An 18,901-nucleotide genomic window follows, 5' to 3' on the forward strand; every position below is an offset into this window, starting at 1 on the left:
ACATACTCCTTCCCACCTCCCCATCCCTGTAAAGCTATGGGGTTGCTGTGGGCTGGAGAATGTAAAGGGTAAGGTGGGCAGGGCAGGGGTGGTTGAGTGTGTGTGTGTGTGTGTATGTGTGTGTGTCTGTGTGTGTGTGTGTGTGTGTGTGTGTGTGTGTTTTAAACATCAGTCAGAATTGAAACAAATCTAAGTAAAGCCATCTACTCAGAAGTAGGCAGATGGGTGGAGCAGGTGCCTACTTCTCCTATTCCTTTGAAACCCCAACAGGGAGCTGACTCATTGTAAGGGGCAGGCCTTGTCTCTATTGGTTCAGAACCAAGGGTCTGTCCTTCTCTCCTCAGATTTAAGTCACTTCCTAAGCTTACCAGTTACCCAGACATCTCACCATGTTGGGTTAGTAGACCTCAGCGCTGGCATGGGCTGGGAACTGGGCTCCCTGACCCAAACCTAAAAAGAACTCAAGTAACTCTCTCTAATCTTCTCTACCCACCCCATCTCTCCCTAGAAACATTCATAGCTGCTGCAGTAGGAGCAGGTATGTTTCTTGTGCCTGTTGAGAGGCTGTGGGGGCTTTGTGGTTTGCAGTGGGCTCTACACCAGTTCCTGCCTTCTGCTGGATTCTGGAGCTGCCTGCGGAAAGCCAGGGCCAGAGCTGTGCTCACTCACTCTGGGGATGAGATTCACGTTTACTGACTAGTTTCTCCTCCAGGCTTTTATATAATGAAGAGCAAGGAGAGAAGTATGTTGAGCAAGGGGAGGGGCGGTTAGTTAAAATGCAGTAGTTGATCAACCCTTCATAGAAAGTGAGGCTCAGTGCTGAGATCTCCAAGATCAGACAAGTTGGTAAGACCTTGGCCTCCACCTGGATCCCTGCCCTATCCTTCTTTACCGTTGGACCCTTTACCTGCTGTTCATAAAAGATAGACCCCCCCAAACTTTCCAGGAATTCTTGAGTGTGTCTTTTCCCTGGGTCCACACCAACTCCTCTCCCTACAGCTGTGGGTGTGGGAGCTGCACCTGTAGTCCTGACTGCCATGGGCTTCACGGGGACAGGAATAGCAGCAGCATGCATAGCAGCCAAGATGATGTCAGCAGCTGCAGTCGCCATGGGAGTGGAGTTGCAGCCGGAAGCATGGTGGCAGCAATGCAGTTAGCAGGTAAGTGTCCTTCCAGGCAAGATGACTGGACAGACAGCCAAGGAGGGCATCTCCCTGCCTCTCCCTCTTTTCCCACCTTTAATATCACCTGTGTCTTATACTTCTGTCCCTGCTATCTGCTTCACTATGAGTGAGGCTGGGGCGGGGTGCAGAGTAAGGGATGCTGGCTGGCAGAGCAAGCAGTAAAGAGCCCTGATCCAGGATTCATGCTCCCTGGGCTCTGAATCTTCCCTAACTGGGTGTCCTTCTCCAGTGTGTCCCCCTCTGTACTGTAATGTAGAGAGGACAGTCTTCTCAGGAGAGGTCTTTCTCCTGTAACTCAGGTTACCCAAATCTGTCTAATCCTTCTGGCCTAGTTTGAGTATCTCTGTCTAAAGCAGAGCCCAAGGTTCATACAAAAAGACAGTGGGACATTTCTAAGCCTCAGGCCACTGACGGTCACTGCACTGTCTCCTTCCCAGGTGTCCTTGGACTCTCCACATCAACCAACGTGATCGTGGGTACTGTTGGGGCTGCTGCCGCCGCCATCTTGATTTGAACTTAGGAGATAACACCTCTACCAGTAGACCCCAAAGACTATACGGAGTATCTAGGAGACAGTGTACCCCAAGAGGATCTTCAAAATCTCTCACTGACATCATAGAAAACAATGAAAAATAAAGGCCTTTTGCTGGTGTCCCTATCTTTGCTTGTGGTGGCTCTTTGAAGGGGTTTTATGACTGAAAGTTTCAATTCTTCAGGTTTCCACAGCCATATTCAGGCTGGATATCAAATGGATGTGGCCAGCACACAGCCAAAAGAGAGAAATCCTCATGTGGCTCCTGCCTTAGTTATGATGGTTTGTGTATCATGGGGGCCGCTTTGGGTCTTTATGGACCTCACTGTGTTGCTTATTAAAAGTTGGGCTCATAGAGGCTCCCGTTCTGGGGCAAAGGTGAGAGGTATCCAAGAACATTGACCTGAAAGCTGTTGGTCCTTTGCCATCAATGGTTCTGAATATGCAGGACGATGAGCAGAACAGACCTAACGCACTGTACTGCTGAAAGACTGACAGAGAACTAACAGGGATTCACTGGGCTGAGCTAATGCATGGGGACCTCAGGAAGGAGATAGAATCAGAAATGCTCATCTCCATAAAATGTCCATAAAGTTAAAAAAAAGGTCGAAATTCCTGCCTCATAACCAGGGACACTGACCACACCCTGACCCAAGGTGGGTAGTCATCACCCATGTGATGCATAATGCAGTGCTGGAAAAGGTCCACACTGATGTCCCGAGGCAGAAAGATTCGGCCCTTTGTCAATCCATTGGGACACAGTATACCGTTCACAGTAATGATAGTCACAATCTTCGAATACTGAGAGTCAAGGTCTTGATCTTCAGGAAAAGATCTGGAAGACTTCCTGGAGGAGGGACAAATAGATGCCCCAAGGAGAGGCATGCAGAAGTCTCTCAGGGGGAGCGCACAGAGAGACATAAGGTTGTGTGAGGGCATCAGTTAGGTCAGGTCTGATGGTTTCATGCATCAAACACTTCCAGGCAATCAAGGAGAAGCTCTGTGGGGTCTTTGTCTCTCAGCAGGAGGGCTGGGATGGTGGCTTAAGTTTTCCAGAAACAGGTGTGAGGCTGGTCCAGGAGAAGTGGATGATAATACATCATTCAGGCTTTCGATACCCACCTATCTGGAATGGCCCCTCTAGAGGACCTCCACAAGGCTGATGGGGTTAGGAATCGCTCCTGGTCCAAAGTCAGTTTCTCAGCTTCCTTATTAGCATAGCAGTGGTGTCCAACAGACAGAAACAGGACCAAGTCTGTTGGACAGATAGGCCGCTGTCCTTTTCCAGGGTCAAAATACCTGAGCTAAGAGGTCCCCCACCTTTGAAATCACTTGCATAGGGCAGGATGCCCTCGTTGACCCTTCCTTCTTGGTGTCCCTGATTTCCCATCTGGGATCTCTTTTATAGGCCTTTGAAAGCATTGCTAACACTGCTGAGGTCAATCTTTGGTTTTGTATTTTCTCCCACACAGTAAAAGGTTATTATTAACCTTTGCATTTTGGTTTATCATTTTCTCCAATAAAAAAAAGGTTATTGTTAACCTTTTCAGCAATCTCCAGTAATTATGGGCCCCTTCATATCTAACTTTGGAAATTCCTCTCTATTCACTTGGGCTGACTACCCAGCAAAACCAATACTAAAGCTGGCTTCATTTCTGGTCTTTCTGTGCCTATGGGAGTGGACATCAGGTGAGGGTCATAGAAGCAAACCCTATGGGTGATTCCTGGGATTCTTGTGCTTTGTCTCTCACCTAGACACGCTGGTAATTTATAGAAGCGTCCTTCGATCCTCATAAAAAGGACCTGGGGAAAACTGCTCAGAGCCTGCTTTTTTGGGGCAATGCTGGAGTCCCAGTCAGGTCAGGGAGAAGAGAAAACTCACTCTAGGAGGGCTTCACTGTCTGGCAGTGATCCTTGGCCAGGACCCAGGGTGGTTTTTCTGCTTCCATGCCTGAGTCTGTCCCAAGTAGAAAAGTCTAAGACTTCCCTAGAAAAATTCTATTCAGTGAAGCATTTTCCGCATACCAAACATGGGCTAGGTCTGTGTTGGAAACAGGAAGAGGAAGACAGTTCCCTCCAGTGAGGCTGTGCTACTGAGAGGGCAGGCAGAGGGTTCAGGTTTCTGTGGTGACTGAGGTTTGAGTGCAGGTCACCAGTATCAATCACTGGATACCTAGTGCAAGGGCAGTAGGAATACAAACCAGGCTCTGGTGACGAGACCAGTGGCTCATAGCAGGATGCCATGCTAAATTCCTCATAGGGCCCGAACCAACCCACACCTGCCTGGTCAATATAGGTCAATTCCCCCTGCAGGGAGGAGCCACTGAGGAGGTGACCTGCTCAGAGGTCTCAGGGCAAAGGATAACTTCCGTTTGTGCGCTGAGCTTATTCTACCTGAGCACTCATCTACCCCTGTGTCTCTGTGAGATATGGTGGGAGAAAGACGTGAGCCTAACCCACCCAAGCCCAGGGAACAGAAGCGACAGTCCCTGCTCAACATTCACCACACAAACAACACACAAGATGATAAGGAAAAGGCTGGCAACCACTTGGTTTTATTTCTTATTTCCAATTAGGCATCTGACACTGGCAGATCATCTCCTGGGGTTGACTGATCATTCTCTAGGTTGACCAAGCAGGGAGGTGTCACCTCTACTCCCCTGTCCTCTAAACAGAGAACTCGATCTCACACAGATGCTATTACACTACACAGAAGAGAAGATCCTGCAGATCCCAAGAGGACAGATCATTCCCTGAGGTTAACTGATCACTCTCTGTGTTGGAGAAGCTTGGGGTTGTCTCCTCTGCTTCCTTGTCTGCTTCTGTGAGGAGTGAAAGGATAGAACTCTCAGAGATACCATTATGCTGACACAATGGGAGGTCTTGTAGATGCCAGGAGGGCAGATTGTCCCCTAAGGTTAACTGACCATTCTCTAGGTTGGACAAGCTGTGACCTGTCCCCTTTCCTTTCATGTCCTCTTCTCAAAGGAGAGAAGGGCGGGAACTCTGAGAGATGCCCATCACACTGGCCACCACGGCAGATCCTGCAGAGCCTAAGAGGACTTTAGATGACAGGGAGAGTCCTGCAGCTCCTGGGGAAGAAACAAATGATGAAAATCGTGAGATGGGATCAAACTGGGTCCCAGAGGGTCATCATAGCATCATTCAGATGGCCTAAGTCACAAACTCTCTACAGCATTGCTACTTCTAAAGTCTCTGGGATCTGTATCCATCACAATTACTTTTACAAGAAACAAAAGGAAGTCCATAACGAACTCTAGGGATTCCCTGTCTGTTAGGAAAGAAGGCTGGCCCCAAGGTGGAGCTTTGTACCCCAGCTAATCCTTTCCTCCCTCCTCCAGCTCTCCTGCTAAAACCCTGAAAGAAGATAAAGCAGGAAGTGAGAAGCTGGACTGTGTCTTGCCCTCCCTCTAGTCCACCTGCCATGACACTTACCCACGGACTGCAGAGTGGCCACCAGGCTACCAGCCGCGACTCCACCCCCATTAGCAATAGCTGACAAGGACATCATCTTAGCTGCTAGAGAGGAGGCAGCAATTCCTGTCCCAGTGAAGCCCACAGCACCCAGCATGGGGGCACAGCACCTAAGGTCATGGCTGTGGGAGCCAGCTAGAATTGTCCCCGAGACCGCACCTCCAGCTTTGGTTATAGCTATTGAATCTGTTATCATGCAGACTAGGAAGCAACTAGCGTGCCTGTTCCAGACAATGCCATGGGGTCCAGTAGAAGTTCCAAACACAACACGAATCTGTTAACGGAATTGGAGTTTTGCTGAGGATACTGGGGACACAGTGGTGAATTCCCACCTGCCAAACTGGAAATCCCGGAGACTTCAGGGTGGATAGAGCACCTGGTCAGAGTTGGTGGTAACAATGCAAGGTCCTGCACCTGTTTAATAGAAGGGGGCTCAGGAACCATTTCAGCCACTGCAAGTGATTTGCTCAGGGTGAAAGGCTCCGTGGCAAAGACATGCATGTCCAGCTGCTGACAAATGCCAACTCTCGCCATGTTGCTCTAACACTTGGAGCTCAACTCACCTCCTCTCTAGCCTGCAGGGCAACTGAAGCCTCGGGTCCCTTCCTCCTAGGTAGGCACTCTTGATGGTGTTTTCATGGGAACAAAAGATGGGGCGGAGAGTGAGGGTACACGGGCCTCCTCTCAACCTTGAAGGGACCTAGCCACCAAGACTACGGACTCCAGGAAGGAGCCATCTGTCTCCTGTCCTTACCCAGTATAGATTTTCTGAGTATCCTGAAATGACACTTACCACCAGCAACCACCATCCCACACTTTTATCTGTCTTCTGCTTGATCTTGAATGTGTTTTTGTTAAATTCAGTTCTTTTCAGAGTGAAAAATCCATCCTTGCTTGAAGACATAGCTAGAGATGCATGGCCACCAATTAGATAAGTTTCCTTTTCCCCTGTTCTCTCCAGGCCTGAAAAGTCCACTGTGGCTGAAGACACACCCAGTGATCCAACACAGCCAAGGTGTTAGGTTTCATTTTCCCTGTTCTCTCCAGTCCTGAAAAAAAAAATCCAGTCTGGTTGAAGACACTAGAAACTAGCAAATTTACCATTTCAAAATTTGACCAAAACACCCATGAATGGGGCAAGAACACAAGGGATAATGAGGAGAGAAGAAGAAACATTGGACATCAAAATTCTCAGGCTATGACTGGCCCTCTAATCAGAGATGTAAAATTGATCTCCAAAATAACTGTCTTGTGTCATCACTAGGACGCCCACACACTCCTTCTCACCTGTCCATCCCTGTAAAGCTGCATGGCTGCTGTGGGCTGGAGAATGTAAAGGGTAAGGTGGGCAGGGCAGGGGTGGTTGAGTGTGTGTATATCTGTGTATGTGTGTGTTTGTGTGTGTGTGTGTGTGAAAGAGAGAGAGAGAGAGTCTCTGTGTGTTTAAACATCAGTCAGATAGAAAGAAATCTAAGGGAAGCCATCCACTCTGAAGTAGGCTGATGGGTGGAGCAGGTACCTACTTCCCCTATTGCTTTTCAAATATACATCAGAGTGCTGACTCATTGCAAGGGGCAGGCCATGTCTCTATTGGTTCAGTAGTAAGGATCTGCCCCCTCTTCTCAGATAAAAGTCACATCCTAAGCTTACCAGGTAACAAGACTTCTCACCATGTTAGGTTAGTAGACCTCAGTGCTCTCGTGGGCTGGGAACTTGGGACCCTGACCTAAATCTGGCAAGAACTGACTGATCTCAACCACCTCTAACCTTCCCTACCCACCCTATCTCTTCCTAGGAACACTCATAGGTGCTGCAGTAGGAGCAGGTATGTTTCTTGTGCCTGTTGTGAGGCTGTTGGGGCTTTGTTTTCTGCGGTGGACTCTACACCAGTTCCTGCCTTCTGCTGGATTCTGGAGCTGCCTGGGGAAAAGCCAGGGCCAGAGCTGTGCTCACTCACTCTGGGGATGAGATTCACGTTTACTGACTAGTTTCTCCTCCAGGCTTTTATATAATGAACAGAAAGGAGAGAAGTATGTTGAGCAAGGGGAGGGGCAGTTAGTTAAAATGAAATAGTGGATCAACCCTTCATAGAAAGTGAGGCTCAGTGCTGAGATCTCCAAGTTCAGACAAGTTGGTAAGACCCTGGCTCTGTCAGATCCTCCACTGACCTCTTGGCCTCCACCTGGATCCCTGCCCTATCCTTCTTTACCGTTGGACCCTTTACCTGCTGTTCGTAAAAGATAGACCCCCCCAAACTGTCCAAAAATTCTTGAGTGTGTCTTTTCCCTGAGTCCACACCAACTCCTCTCCCTACAGCTGTGGGTGTGGGAGCTGCACCTGTAGTCCTGACTGCCATGGGCTTCACGGGGACAGGAATAGCAGCAGCATCCATAGCAGCCAAGATGATGTCAGCAGCTGCAATCGCCAATGGGGGTGGAGTTGCAGCCGGAAGCATGGTGGCAGCAATGCAGTCAGCAGGTAAGTGTCCTTCCAGGCAAGATGACTGGACAGACAGCCAAGGAGGGCATCTCCCTGCCTCTCCCTCTTTTCCCACCTTTAATATCACCTGTGTCTTATACTTCTGTCCCTGCTATCTGCTTCACTATGAGTGAGGCTGGGGCGGGGTGCAGAGTCAAGGATGCTGGATGGCAAGAGCAGTAAAGAGCCCTGGTCCAAGAGTCATGCTCCCTGGGCTCTGAATCTTCCCTAACTGGGTGTCCTTCTCCAGTGTGTCCCCCTCTGTACTGTAATGTAGAGAGGACAGTCTTCTCAGGAGAGGTCTTTCTCCTGTAACTCAGGTTACCCAAATCTGTCTAATCCTTCTGGCCTAGTTTGAGTATCTCTGTCTAAAGCAGAGCCCAAGGTTCATACAAAAAGACAGAGGGGCATATCTAAGTCACAGGCCACTGACGGTCACTGCACTGTCTCCTTCCCAGGTGTACTTGGACTCTCCACATCAACCAACGTGATCGTGGGTACTGTTGGGGCTGCTGCCGCCGCCATCTTGATTTGAACTTAGGAGATAACACCTCTACCAGTAGACCCCAAAGACTATACGGAGTATCTAGGAGACAGTGTACCCCAAGAGGATCTTCAAAATCTCTCACTGACATCATAGAAAACAATGAAAAATAAAGGCCTTTTGCTGGTGTACCTATCTTTGCTTGTGGTGGCTCTTTGAAGGGGTTTTATAACTGAAAGTTTCAAATCTACAGGTTTCCACAGCCAAAATCAGGCTAGATATCAAATGGATGTGGCCAACACACAGCCAAAAGAGAAAAATCCTCATGTGGCTCCTGCCTTAGTTATGATGGTATGTGTATCATGGGGGCCGCTTTGGGTCTTTATGGACCTCACTGTGTTGCTTATTAAAAGTTGGGCTCATAGAGGCTCCCGTTCTGGGGCAAAGGTGAGAAGTATCCAAGAACATTGACCTGAAAGCTGTTGGTCCTTTGCCATCAATGGTTCTGAATATGCAGGACGATGAGCAGAACAGACCTAACGCACTGTACTGCTGAAAGACTGACAGAGAACTAACAGGGATTCACTGGGCTGAGCTAATGCATGGGGACCTCAGGAAGGAGATAGAATCAGAAATGCTCATCTCCATAAAATGTCCATAAAGTTAAAAAAAAGGTCGAAATTCCTGCCTCATAACCAGGGACACTGACCACACCCTGACCCAAGGTGGGTAGTCATCACCCAAGTGATGCATAATGCAGTGCTGGAAAAGGTCCACACTGATGTCCCGAGGCAGAAAGATTCGGCCCTTTGTCAATCCATTGGGACACAGTATACCGTTCACAGTAATGATAGTCACAATCTTCGAATACTGAGAGTCAAGGTCTTGATCTTCAGAAAAAGATCTGGAAGACTTCCTGGAGGAGGGACAAATAGATGCCCCAAGGAGAGGCATGCAGAAGTCTCTCAGGGGGAGCGCACAGAGAGACATAAGGTTGTGTGAGGGCATCAGTTAGGTCAGGTCTGATGGTTTCATGCATCAAACACTTCCAGGCAATCAAGGAGAAGCTCTGTGGGGTCTTTGTCTCTCAGCAGGAGGGCTGGGATGGTGGCTTAAGTTTTCCAGAAACAGGTGTGAGGCTGGTCCAGGAGAAGTGGATGATAATACATCATTCAGGCTTTCGATACCCACCTATCTGGAATGGCCCCTCTAGAGGACCTCCACAAGGCTGATGGGGTTAGGAATCGCTCCTGGTCCAAAGTCAGTTTCTCAGCTTCCTTATTAGCATAGCAGTGGTGTCCAACAGACAGAAACAGGACCAAGTCTGTTGGACAGATAGGCCGCTGTCCTTTTCCAGGGTCAAAATACCTGAGCTAAGAGGTCCCCCACCTTTGAAATCACTTGCATAGGGCAGGATGCCCTCGTTGACCCTTCCTTCTTGGTGTCCCTGATTTCCCATCTGGGATCTCTTTTATAGGCCTTTGAAAGCATTGCTAACACTGCTGAGGTCAATCTTTGGTTTTGTATTTTCTCCCACACAGTAAAAGGTTATTATTAACCTTTGCATTTTGGTTTATCATTTTCTCCAATAAAAAAAAGGTTATTGTTAACCTTTTCAGCAATCTCCAGTAATTATGGGCCCCTTCATATCTAACTTTGGAAATTCCTCTCTATTCACTTGGGCTGACTACCCAGCAAAACCAATACTAAAGCTGGCTTCATTTCTGGTCTTTCTGTGCCTATGGGAGTGGACATCAGGTGAGGGTCATAGAAGCAAACCCTATGGGTGATTCCTGGGATTCTTGTGCTTTGTCTCTCACCTAGACACGCTGGTAATTTATAGAAGCGTCCTTCGATCCTCATAAAAAGGACCTGGGGAAAACTGCTCAGAGCCTGCTTTTTTGGGGCAATGCTGGAGTCCCAGTCAGGTCAGGGAGAAGAGAAAACTCACTCTAGGAGGGCTTCACTGTCTGGCAGTGATCCTTGGCCAGGACCCAGGGTGGTTTTTCTGCTTCCATGCCTGAGTCTGTCCCAAGTAGAAAAGTCTAAGACTTCCCTAGAAAAATTCTATTCAGTGAAGCATTTTCCGCATACCAAACATGGGCTAGGTCTGTGTTGGAAACAGGAAGAGGAAGACAGTTCCCTCCAGTGAGGCTGTGCTACTGAGAGGGCAGGCAGAGGGTTCAGGTTTCTGTGGTGACTGAGGTTTGAGTGCAGGTCACCAGTATCAATCACTGGATACCTAGTGCAAGGGCAGTAGGAATACAAACCAGGCTCTGGTGACGAGACCAGTGGCTCATAGCAGGATGCCATGCTAAATTCCTCATAGGGCCCGAACCAACCCACACCTGCCTGGTCAATATAGGTCAATTCCCCCTGCAGGGAGGAGCCACTGAGGAGGTGACCTGCTCAGAGATCAAAGGGAAAAGGATAACTTCAGTTTGTAAGCTGAGCTTATTCTACCTGAGCACTCATCTACCCCTGTGTCTCTGTGAGAAATGGTGGGAGAAAGACGTGAGCCTAACCCACCCAAGCCCAGGGAACAGAAGCGACAGTCCCTGCTCAACATTCACCACACAAACAACACACAAGATGATAAGGAAAAGGCTGGCAACCACTTGGTTTTATTTCTTATTTCCAATTAGGCATCTGACACTGGCAGATCATCTCCTGGGGTTGACTGATCATTCTCTAGGTTGACCAAGCAGGGAGGTGTCACCTCTACTCCCCTGTCCTCTAAACAGAGAACTCGATCTCACACAGATGCAATTACACTACACAGAAGAGAAGATCCTGCAGATCCCAAGAGGACAGATCATTCCCTGAGGTTAACTGATCACTCTCTGTGTTGGAGAAGCTTGGGGTTGTCTCCTCTGCTTCCTTGTCTGCTTCTGTGAGGAGTGAAAGGATAGAACTCTCAGAGATACCATTATGCTGACACAATGGGAGGTCATGTAGATGCCAGGAGGGCAGATTGTCCACTAAGGTTAACTGACCATTCTCTAGGTTGGACAAGCTGTGACCTGACCCCTATCCTTTCATGTCCTCTTCTCAAAGGAGAGAAGGACGGGAACTCTGAGAGATGCCCATCACACTGGCCACCACGGCAGATCCTGCAGAGCCTAAGAGGACTTTAGATGACAGGGAGAGTCCTGCAGCTCCTGGGGAAGAAACAAATGATGAAAATCGTGAGATGGGATCAAACTGGGTCCCAGAGGGTCATCATAGCATCATTCAGATGACCTAAGTCACAAACTCTCTACAGCATTGCTACTTCTAAAGTCTCTGGGATCTGTATCCATCACAATTACTTTTACAAGAAACAAAAGGAAGTCCATAACGAACTCTAGGGATTCCCTTTCTGTTAGGAAAGAAGGCTGGACCCAAGGTGGAGCTTTGTACCCCAGCTAATCCTTTCCTCCCTCCTCCAGCTCTCCTGCTAAAACCCTGAAAGAAGATAAAGCAGGAAGTGAGAAGCTGGACTGTGTCTTGCCCTCCCTCTAGTCCACCTGCCATGACACTTACCCACGGACTGCAGAGTGGCCACCAGGCTACCAGCCGCGACTCCACCCCCATTAGCAATAGCTGACAAGGACATCATCTTAGCTGCTAGAGAGGAGGCAGCAATTCCTGTCCCAGTGAAGCCCACAGCACCCAGCACGGGAGGCACAGCAGCTACGGTCATGGCTGTGGGAAGAGGCTGGTGTCAGGTGCATTTGGGGAAACGGACCCACAACACACTGGGTCAGAACGGAAAAGGATTGCTGGGGTCTGGAGAAAGGGAGAATGAGCAGAGCAGACTGGGCCAGGTCTTTTCCTCTTCCTCTGAGCCCTCCTTGGAGAAGGGCAATGCACAGGTGGATAGTAGTTCTAGAGGCAGGCTCTGAACCAGAGAACCAGGAATCAGGGATCATAGGCAAAGAGTGGATGTTTGTCACTGCAGATAGAGTCCTGGGCTGGCTCTGATGAGTAGCAAGACCTTCACCCGGTAAGTTGCTGTTGAGGCCTCAGTGTCTGTCCTGATCTAATACTTGGGTAAGAGATTGGCCCATTGTATGTGTTTGCAGAGGATCACATCTTGCCCAGGAGACAGCAGGTGCATGGAACACAACCATCGAGGCTGGAGGAGGTGTCAAGAGTCCTGCTGTGTCTCCAGTGAGCAAGTCAGAAGCCACCAAGCTGATGGGGCCTGGAAAGCATTGTCTAGTACGTTCCAACTCTGCTCAACTCAGCCATACAACACCCTAGACATCTCTAAGTTAGCTTGACGAGCTCATCTTTCAAAGGAAAAGTAGGAGCTCAAAGGAGTTTAAATCCAGTCACCAGGCATCAAGGTGACTATTCTTAAACAAGGAGGTGGGTACCTGTTAGAGATGTGGCCTGTGACTACAGTATACTCCACCTTTGTCTCAGGTCTTTCTTTCTAGCCACTTCCTTCCTCCCATCTACAGCCTTGCCCAGCACCTGCAGGGAAGCCTCCTGGGGCAAAATGGGATGTTTCCTGGCTCTCTGTTTACAGGGAGGGTGGGAATGAACTTGTACCCCTTCCCTGAAGATACTTACCTCCCCCAAGCACAGCAACAGCAGCCTTGGCTAGAAAGGAAAAGAGAATCCTGTGAGAGGATCCGCACTGTCCCCTACCCCATCCAGCTTACAGGAAGGACCGAACCCTGTCTGTTCCTCCCTGAGAGGGAGGACCCACGTGCATTTGTCTGCCCTGAGGAGGCACAGGCAGCTTGGCTCTGGAGAACTCAGACATCTCAGATGAATTTTGCTCTGTTCTTCCATTATTTGCCTGCTTGCTGTTTGCCTGTTGTGGGGAAGGAAGTCTGATGTGGTTACCTTTTCTGTTCTCTGTAGCCTCCAAAGAAGGCTAGGTTCAAACAAAACAAAAACAAAACCAGCTGGGGATACAGGCTGATAAGGAAATGACTGTCCTGGCTCCATGAGAAAAGAAAAAAAGAACACTATTCCTGTGGGTATCACTAGAAACCATGTGGTAGCCTCTCTCAGTGAGCACAGAGTACTCGGCCTGTTATTGGCAGTCCTGGCTTGACTGATGGAGGGCTTAGCCGCCATCATGGTCAGGAGCACAGTAGCAGGCAGGCAGTCACAGGAGGTTTTTGAAACTTCAAAATCTAAACCCAGTGGCACACCTCCTCCATCAAGGTCGCACCTCCTAAATGTTCCCAAAATCTTCCACCAACTAGTGAGGAAACAGAGTATTATGTGAGTCGTTCGGTTCTGTTCTCATCCAGACACAATAGCTATCCTGGTGGGTTCTTCCCTTCACATAGTGCTGCTGGTTGATAGGAAGCAGTTTCAGTGTTTGCCAGTGTGGATTATCCGACACTCTTCCTTGGCCCTATGTGATGCAGAAAATCTCCGGGGTATAGAAAGAGGTACTTCATGGTAAGGTCTAACTGGATCTAGGCAGCACATCTGTGATGCAAACTTGTGAACTGATTTTTTTTTTTTATATTGACAGGGTCTCTCTGTGTAGCCTTGGCTGTCCTGGAACTCACTGTCTAGACTAGGCTGGTCTTGAACTCAGAGATCTGCCTGCCTCTCATTTCCAAGTGATGGGATTACAGGCATGCACTACCACCACCTGGCTGAAGGCTACTTAAGAGACTTGTTTGGGTGAACTGAGATACCAATTCATTGTTCACTTTTTCCGGAAGCTTTCCCAGACCCCTTTGAACAGAATTCATTAATTTAGATATTGAGCTACCATATTAAGCCTTGTTTGGGTACATATGAGCTCAGCACCCAACACTGTGAGCCCCCAGACAACATGCAGGATCCTGGTCCCCAGCAGACACTTGTGCCAGGATTGAAAACTCTGAAGCTGGTAGTGCCAGGAGGTCAAAGGTAATCCAGAGAGCTTAGGCAGCTCTCTAGTGGCCTATGGGGTAAGCTAGGGGAATGGAAGCCAGGTTTGTACAAGGCAGGTACTGAGTTGCCAGGAGCACTCTCTGGAGGGCACGTGGACCCAAGGGCTCATGAGCTTGGAAAGCATTTGCTGTTCACTGGTACTGGCAAGCAGGGGACATAGTTACCAGGCTGCCCTGGCCATGAAACACGAAGGCCTTTGCTCCAAAAGAAGTGCTATCTGTCGTAATCCCACCATGCTGGGCTCAACTGAAGGCCACAGAACTAGCTGAGTCTTTTGGAGATATTTAGAACTTCAGTCTTGGGCCTCTTCCCACCATCACCTGCACGACTCTGAATTTCCTTTTTATTTACTGGCCCTTGCAGAATGAGAAGCCCTACAATTCCTCCTGCCCAGAGCCTTCAACAATGGTCCCTCTGGTCAATGAGGAATAATAATGACAGGCATGGTGGCTGTGCCAGCAGTTTCAGTATCGAGACAACGGACAGGAAAACTGTCACAGGCTTAAGGGCAATTAATTTTACTGTGTTACATGCACAGTGACTCCTAAGCTAGCCTGGGCTATAGATTCAGCCCCCTCTCCAAAAAGAGAGGGCAACAATGTTATCTTCCTCTGAGGCTATTAGAACACTTTAAGGAATATATCAATGTAATGGGCTAAAAATTGAGGCATGAATACATGCAATAATATCCAGTGATCCTATATTATCTACTTCTCTGGGTTCCCTAACCATCTGCATTTCTGACAAGCAGAAAGGAGAGCAAACTGTTGCCTGTCATAGTCCTTGTTGAATCTTGAGCTTTGCCCACGACCCTGGCATGGGAGCTGCATTAAAATTAGTCTGGACTCCAAATCCCAGCATGCTAGTTCTTGAGGGGTCAGGACCACTCCCACAGGGTATTTAAGTGGGCTCCCAGAGGAGAAACACGTGGTTTCAGGTTTGCATGGGCTCCCTGCTTTCTTGTCCTGCCATGAGCTCCGTCTCTCAAGAGCATCGTACTTAATGAATAATGTACATTTTAATTTGGTTTGATCTGACCTTATTGGATTTCTTTGCACTGGCAGAGCCGCCCTTCTTCATATTTTTTTCTTAACAGTTCTCCATGCCGATTCGGGGCTCAGGGAGGATTTCTGATATGCAGGGCCACTTACCTCCAGTGGGACAAACAGCCAAGACATAGGCAGGGCCCCCTGACAGGATGCTTCCAGCCTTCAGTGCCCCAAATGCAGATGCAAGCATAGGTGCTCCAGAGCCCAGGGCAGTCTGGGCTAACAGGGTGAGCCCTGGAGGGAAAATGTTACTGTTTGGGAAGTGTCAGAAGCACATCCTCCATGAATTGCCTTCGGTGTGGTCTAGAGAAATCCTTAAGTGCATCTGCCCTGGGGATACAAAGGGAAAGAACACTACCTGCACAAAAGACTGTGTGTGCTTTCAGAAGTCCATGTCTCTAGGTTCTTCTAGGGACACAGGTGGAGAGCCATGCAAATGATATAATATGTCTGCAGAAACATACACACACACACACACAAACATGTTCACACCAAAACCCTGAAAATTTGGGGGTGAAAGAGAAGATATCTGGGAGGAAAATAAATAAATAAAAGTGAGGAGGAGGCCACACAAACTGGAGGAAGGACTGAAGTATAGAACTTTGTAGAGATCGACACCCTGGCTTGTAGATTCAGAGGGTCAAAAGTTTGGGAAAGAAAAAAAATGGGAATTCTCCTGGTAAATCAAAGAGACATGAGAACAGAATATAGAACCCAGATCTAGACCCCAGGAATCAGGTTTCTGAGTAGGACCTAATAAAGCATGTAGGTCTGTGCTGTTAGGGAATCAAAGGCCAGGACAATGCTAGGGTCTGATCTCCTTCAGGGCTTTCTCACAGATAAGGCCATGTGTGTGAGAGTGGGATCCAAGGGCAGGATGCTGTACTCTGCATCACTATCTCCTCACTCCCCACTCTCGAGCCTCCTTTGTCACTTACCCTGGGAGCCAGCTAGAATGGTGCCCGAGACTGCACCTCCAGCTTTGGCCATAGCTGTTGAAGCTGTTATCTTGCAGACAAGGGAAGCCACTAGCGTGCCTGTTCCAGACAATGCCATGTGGTCCAGTAGAAGTTCCAAATACAACCCGAATCTGTTAACGGAATTGGAGTTTTGCTGAGGAGACTGGGCCCAGTGGTGGATTCCCACCTGCCAACCTGGAAATCCCGGAGTCTCCAGGGTGGATAGAGCACCTGGTCAGAGTTGGTGGTAACAGTGCAAGGTCCTGCACCTGTTTAATAGAAGGGGGCTCAGGAACCATTTCAGCCACTGCAAGTGATTTGCTCAGGGTGAAAGGCTCCATGGCAAAGACATGCACGTCCAGCTGCTGACAAATGCCAACTCTCGCCATGTTGCTCTAACACTTGGAGCTCAACTCACCTCCTCTCTGGCCTGCAGGGGCAGCTGAAGCCTTGGATCCCTTCCTCCTAGGTAGGCACTCTTGATGGTGTTTTCATGGGAACAAAAGATGGGGCGGAGAGTGAGGGTACACTGGCCTCCTCTCAACCTTGAAGGGACCTAGCCACCAAGACTACGGGCTCCAGGAAGGAGCCATCTGTCTCCTGTCCTTACCCAGTATAGATTTTTCTGAGTATCCTGAAATGACACTTACCACCACCAACCACGACCCCACCCTTGCATCTATCCACCCCTCTCCCCCCTGATCTTGAATGTGTTTCTGTTAAATTCAGTTCTTTTCCGAGTGGAAAATTCACCCTTGCTTGAAGACGTACCTAGAGATGCACAGCTGTCAACTAATTAAGTTTTCTTGGAAAAAAATATCCACTCTGGCTGAAGACACACCCAGTGGTCCAAGGCTGCTGACGAGAGGGGTTTCGTTTTCCCAGTTCTCTCCAGTCCTGAAACAAAATCCAGTCTTCTTGAAGACACACCCAGTGATCCAGGCAGCCAATGAGATAGGTTTCCTTTTCCCTGTTCTCCAGGCCTGAAAAAAAAAAATTCCACTCTGATTGATGACTCACCCAGTGATCCAAAGCAGCCAGTGAGTTAGGTTTCGTTTTCCCTGCTCTCTCCAGGTCCTTCTGGGTTGGAAAGAATATGCTATTATTCTATAACTGAGGCCTTCTGAGTGTTACTGTGTTTGCAATGTATTGTAACATATTACTTTGATAGGGCTGTTTTTACCCCAACCCATGCCAGTGTTCTGTAGGAACTGGAAGTAATAAAATTGATGTTATGACGATTTATTAAATAATCTTGCTTAGGAACTATTGTATCACATTAAGTGGAATTTATCTAAAGGAGTGCTGCTTCCAATATGACTAGAAAGTTCAACTTATATAAAGAGGCTTGTTGTAGATTGTCATAAAGAAAAGTTTGTAATATAGTGTAGAACCCTCACCCCTTATTCTCAACGGGGTGAGAAGAAATTCCCTAGCAGAATGTTTTCCAGGAAGATAGTGTCCTTCCCCTCCCCCAACGGGGAGATTCTGAGCACAAGGACACTTGGCTCAGCACAGTCAGCCTCCTGGTACAGGCTGATAAACATGGCCTAACTCAGGAACAGTGGCCTTGCTCTAAAAACAAGGAAAAGGCTGGCTTAGCAGGATGGGAGGGAGCAAAAGCCTTGCACCCGTGCCAAAGCAGCTTCAAAAAGCCTCTTTGTAATTATGCCTTTAAAAGCTTACCCCACAGAGGAGAGACAAGTCCTCTCTCTACCTCCCTATACTGGGGTCAGGAGACAGGGGTTCCAAACATGTTTGTATTATGCTGATTAAACCTTGCTTATTACAGTCTGGGCCTCTCTGGTGGTCTCCCTCTGGGGGTCGTAATCTGGGCATAACAGTAGTTGAAGTTTCAGGTTGTTGAGAAAGTTTCTGCTATTGCTCACCATGATTGACCCCACACACCCCCAATTAGGCCCCATTCCCATAGCAACAGGAGACAACCCTGACTCTCAATCAGCCATGCTCCTCAGGGAGCATTGCAAGGTCACATGTACCACTGGTCCTGGTCTACCATCAAGTCCCCTGACCTCCTATCAGGTGGGCAAGATGCCCAGGAAAGGAAGTGCCAGCTTCTGGACTGTGGGTAGGGTTCAGAGGAAAATTCACAGCATTGCTAAGCTAAGACTTTTGCTATCTGAGAGGGTTAGGGAAAAGAAAAAAAAGCATACATTTTCCTGATGATTTCACTCTTTATTTTCTTATGTTGAATTCTGCCAACTCTGTTTGTTCTTCACAGCTTACAAAGACCCACAAAATCTTTCAGGCATTTTATCTGAAGGTCACATGCCATTTCTTAAGTAAATGATAAGAATCAGAGTCATAATAAATCCACATCAACTGTCGCAGGAAGGATCTCTTTCTCTCAGTCAGCTCCCTAATTAGTGGACTGCAAGCCTAAACTGCAAAATGAAAGATTTTTTTTTTTTTTTTGTTTTTTATCTTATCTACAGAGGTAGGCTTATGGAAGTAAACTCCTAAGGAGACTAGGCGTAGTAAGGAAATTGTGTGCTAGATTCTGTACTACTAAGTGTATGAACATTTTCAACATTTTGTGGTTAGTGCTCTTAAAAGCAGGACTTTCCCAGACTGGAGACTGTTTCCAAGGGCGATTGTTGTCAGGCAAAGCTGAGTCAGGGCTCCACTGAGAGGACCTTGCAGTGTGAGCTGCAGGGCAGGGGTGGGGCCTGGAGGGCAGATGAGTTCGTGCAGCCTTCTCCAAGGCACAGCGACAGCAAAAATGTTTGAAATCTTACAACATAGTTTCTGCCCTGCATGGAACCCTTGACCATATTAAAGGAAACTTGTAATGCTTTCTT

General features: G+C 48.2%; 2 protein-coding genes and 1 pseudogene across 4 annotated transcripts; 1 reads left to right on the forward strand and 2 right to left on the reverse strand.

Moving 5' to 3' along the window:
* Positions 1–36: 36 nt before the first annotated feature.
* Positions 37–8,368, forward strand: LOC126507258 (interferon alpha-inducible protein 27-like protein 2A). The gene is made up of 4 exons (XM_050151524.1): positions 37–68; positions 345–538; positions 7,528–7,689; positions 8,148–8,368. The coding sequence occupies exons 1-4, from the start codon at positions 37–39 to the stop codon at positions 8,222–8,224; spliced, it is 465 nt and encodes a 154-aa protein (XP_050007481.1). The 3' UTR covers positions 8,225–8,368.
* LOC126507277 (interferon alpha-inducible protein 27-like protein 2A) lies at positions 4,244–5,451 on the reverse strand (annotated as a pseudogene).
* Positions 4,244–17,016, reverse strand: LOC126507276 (interferon alpha-inducible protein 27-like protein 2). Of its 3 annotated transcripts, none has more exons than XM_050151551.1 (7): positions 16,851–17,015; positions 16,059–16,210; positions 15,223–15,354; positions 12,737–12,766; positions 11,699–11,860; positions 11,170–11,334; positions 4,244–4,538 (listed from the first exon to the last, which is right to left on the reverse strand). In XM_050151551.1, exons 2-6 carry the CDS (start codon positions 16,174–16,176, stop codon positions 11,225–11,227), a joined length of 552 nt encoding a protein of 183 aa, XP_050007508.1. In that variant the 5' UTR covers positions 16,177–16,210; positions 16,851–17,015; the 3' UTR covers positions 4,244–4,538; positions 11,170–11,224. The 3 variants fall into 3 exon arrangements, with proteins under 3 accessions (XP_050007508.1, XP_050007510.1, XP_050007509.1); XM_050151552.1 differs by lacking the exon at positions 4,244–4,538 and adding an exon at positions 10,770–11,064; XM_050151553.1 differs by lacking the exon at positions 12,737–12,766 and having other exon boundaries at positions 16,851–17,016.
* Between the last annotated feature and the right edge of the window lie 1,885 nt (positions 17,017–18,901).

The sequence above is a fragment of the Alexandromys fortis genome, unplaced genomic scaffold, assembly GCF_014885135.2.
Source record: "Alexandromys fortis isolate MF-2015 unplaced genomic scaffold, M_Fortis_MF-2015_v1.1 scaffold_63, whole genome shotgun sequence".
Taxonomy (NCBI): domain Eukaryota; kingdom Metazoa; phylum Chordata; class Mammalia; order Rodentia; family Cricetidae; genus Alexandromys; species Alexandromys fortis.

Excerpts from the sequence above, each read along its gene's own strand:
- LOC126507258 (XM_050151524.1), top strand. The coding sequence starts at position 37 with ATGGGGTTGCTGTGGGCTGGAGAATGTAAAGG. Across the intron at positions 539-7,527 it reads AGCTGCTGCAGTAGGAGCAG|CTGTGGGTGTGGGAGCTGCA; the intron begins GTATGTTTCTTG and ends CTCTCCCTACAG. Across the intron at positions 7,690-8,147 it reads GGCAGCAATGCAGTCAGCAG|GTGTACTTGGACTCTCCACA; the intron begins GTAAGTGTCCTT and ends TCTCCTTCCCAG.
- LOC126507276 (XM_050151551.1), bottom strand. The coding sequence starts at position 16,176 with ATGGCATTGTCTGGAACAGGCACGCTAGTGGCTTCCCTTGTCTGCAAG. Across the intron at positions 11,861-12,736 it reads TGTTGCTGTGCTTGGGGGAG|CCATGACCGTAGCTGCTGTG; the intron begins GTAAGTATCTTC and ends CTCTTCCCACAG. Across the intron at positions 11,335-11,698 it reads GGCCACTCTGCAGTCCGTGG|GAGCTGCAGGACTCTCCCTG; the intron begins GTAAGTGTCATG and ends TTTCTTCCCCAG.